General features: G+C 42.7%; 1 protein-coding gene across 1 annotated transcript in view; it reads right to left on the bottom strand.

Annotated features, from left to right (window-relative positions):
- Positions 1-69: 69 nt before the first annotated feature.
- The window catches only part of DPP10 (dipeptidyl peptidase like 10), a 531,248-nt gene continuing 529,081 nt past the window's right edge, over positions 70-2,236 (bottom strand). The window contains exon 26 of the mRNA XM_019522800.1: positions 70-799. Coding sequence (XP_019378345.1) covers positions 662-799 — 138 coding nt within the window. The 3' untranslated portion in view covers positions 70-661. The remainder of the gene's footprint in view (positions 800-2,236) is intronic.

Genomic DNA, 2,236 nt, shown 5'->3' with positions numbered 1-2,236 from the left:
CTACCAAAAATTCCCTTACTGGTTACTAGCAGGTACAGTAATAATAGGAAATGGCTGAATTCTTAAAAAAAAAAATCAAATCCTTTTCTATATTTGTGTTATATGATCCACTGGACAATATTTTCCCTTTAAACAGAAAGTAGAGAAAATACCGTGCCCTTTATTAACTCAACGTTTCCTTATAAGTAGTAGACAGCAAGGAATTGCACTTATTGTAACGTTACAGTAGTGTTAGCTTGCAGCTCACGTTTTAAAATATTAGTGGCCCTAATACTTACGATAGGTTGTGCATTATTCAGAGATGGATAAAGATGTGCATTGAAATTAAAAACAGAGCAACTACTTACGGAACAAACAGTGAGGCTTAACATAATAAACATGCACTAACCCTACACTTATGCAAAACTAAGTTCTTTCCGGAAACTGTAACCAACTGTTGACCTTCCACAAAGGTATAGGTTTATGTCCCTTGGTAATATGTCTGGACTTCGCATTTGAATTCCAGTTTGTTAGCTCATTGTCTGTAAATGTGCTGTTCCACTGTCATATCCTTTAGCTGCCCTTGAGCTTCTGCAGAATCTGTAATCTTACAGTCACTTTTATTTAAGGTTTTATTAAGCCTCAAAGTAAGTCTCCTTCAGTACTGTACAAGTAGGCTTCTTTACTCATCCTCTTCAGGTTCCTGTGGTAAAATTGGGGCCTCCTCCTTTAAACAAGCACTAAAAAACCCAAGGATTGTGCTGTAAAGGTGATATTTACTTTTCTCAGATGCGATGTTATGACCTTCATCTGGGTAGATCTGGCAGAGGAAATGGAGAAAGGAAATAGTTTTAAACAGCCATTCAGCTCTTTAGAGCTCTGATTTTCATATTCTGATCTTCAGAGTGTTTTAGATGACAGCAGGACAATAACGTTAACGTTAAACACTTTTATGATATCACGGCAAACTAATAAAATTCAAAGCAAAATTCATCTTCTTGGGATTCAAAACCAAAATTAAATAACTATTGCATTGTAGTAGTAAAAGATGCTTCTCAGATGCTGTGTTTAGGACAGCATTTCTGCCTGGATTTTCAGCAAAGACAACTAGGTGCCCAAATTCCATTAACTTCAATAGGATTTGGGTACTACATTCTAGCAGGTTTTTTTTAAAAAACAACAACCCTGCCTTCTAAATACACAGTAAAAAGCCTTTTAATTCTCTCCTCTCTCACACACCCCAATCTGCTTAATCTAGCACTCCTAACTGTTGCTTATAGTGACTGACTGTGAGCCATCTTATTTGACAGCCCAAAAATCAATGCAAACTTTTCCTGAACAGGGAGAAAAGGACTTCATGATGTAATGGAAATGCTGGTCACAGAGCAGCTATATGCCAGTTGATTTGGAGATAGGCAGTATTTTAGGAGACAGGAATTATCTCTCATCTTCAGATGATACTGGCTACTGAACTTCTTTAATCAATGGCTGGAGTCATCTATGCTAGTCCTTTCCCTGGTCCTCTCCCTGTAGCGGGTGGGTGGGGGAATATGATAATTTCTTATACACAATAACAGCATGGATCCCTTTACACTTAAACTCTGTTTGCAGCAGAGCTGTGCTAGTTCCACTGCACAGGATCCTCTGAAGAGATGAAAGGGGGGACTGGATTACACTTTAAGGAAGAAACTGAATAATCTAGGTGAGATTATTTCCCTATTCCCCTGCCCCAGAACAGAGTACAGGCAGTCCTCGATGTACAACGTTTTGAGTTACAACATTTTGCACTTATAGGGCATGTCCAAATGAGTACGCACGTGCCTCTTGCCCCACCTCAAACCCCTTTGAGGCAGGGCAACAGGCGCATGCGGGAACGAAAAAAGTTCCCAAGAGTTTGCAGCGTGGAGTGAAAATTAGACCCTTGGATATCCAGGGGTCTAAAAAAATTGAAGTTTAAAAAAGTGAAGCAGGTCACCTGAGGCAACTGGAGGCTGGGTCCTCCACAGAGATGCTCTGGCTGCCAGAGCATCTCTATGGTTGGCCCTTGCCCTGGTGCTGAAACACGCGGCCCGCCAGGCCATGCGTTTCAGCACCAGGGCTCTGGTGCTGGTGAGTAAGGGGTTGGGGGGGCTGGAGGACGGGGGAGAGGACCATGGGGGGGACCCCGATGGCCCTGCCCACTCCCCCAGCCCCCCCGACCCCTGCCTGGTTTGGTCTCTCCCTTCACGAGCCCTCCTCCCCCTGCTGGGGATGGCCA

Source organism: Gavialis gangeticus, unplaced genomic scaffold, assembly GCF_001723915.1.
Source record: "Gavialis gangeticus isolate Ggan-Ray unplaced genomic scaffold, GavGan_comp1, whole genome shotgun sequence".
Taxonomy (NCBI): Eukaryota; Metazoa; Chordata; order Crocodylia; family Gavialidae; genus Gavialis; species Gavialis gangeticus.
The sequence above is the reverse complement of the archived record's forward strand: the minus strand, read 5'-3'. Positions and strand labels throughout refer to the sequence as shown.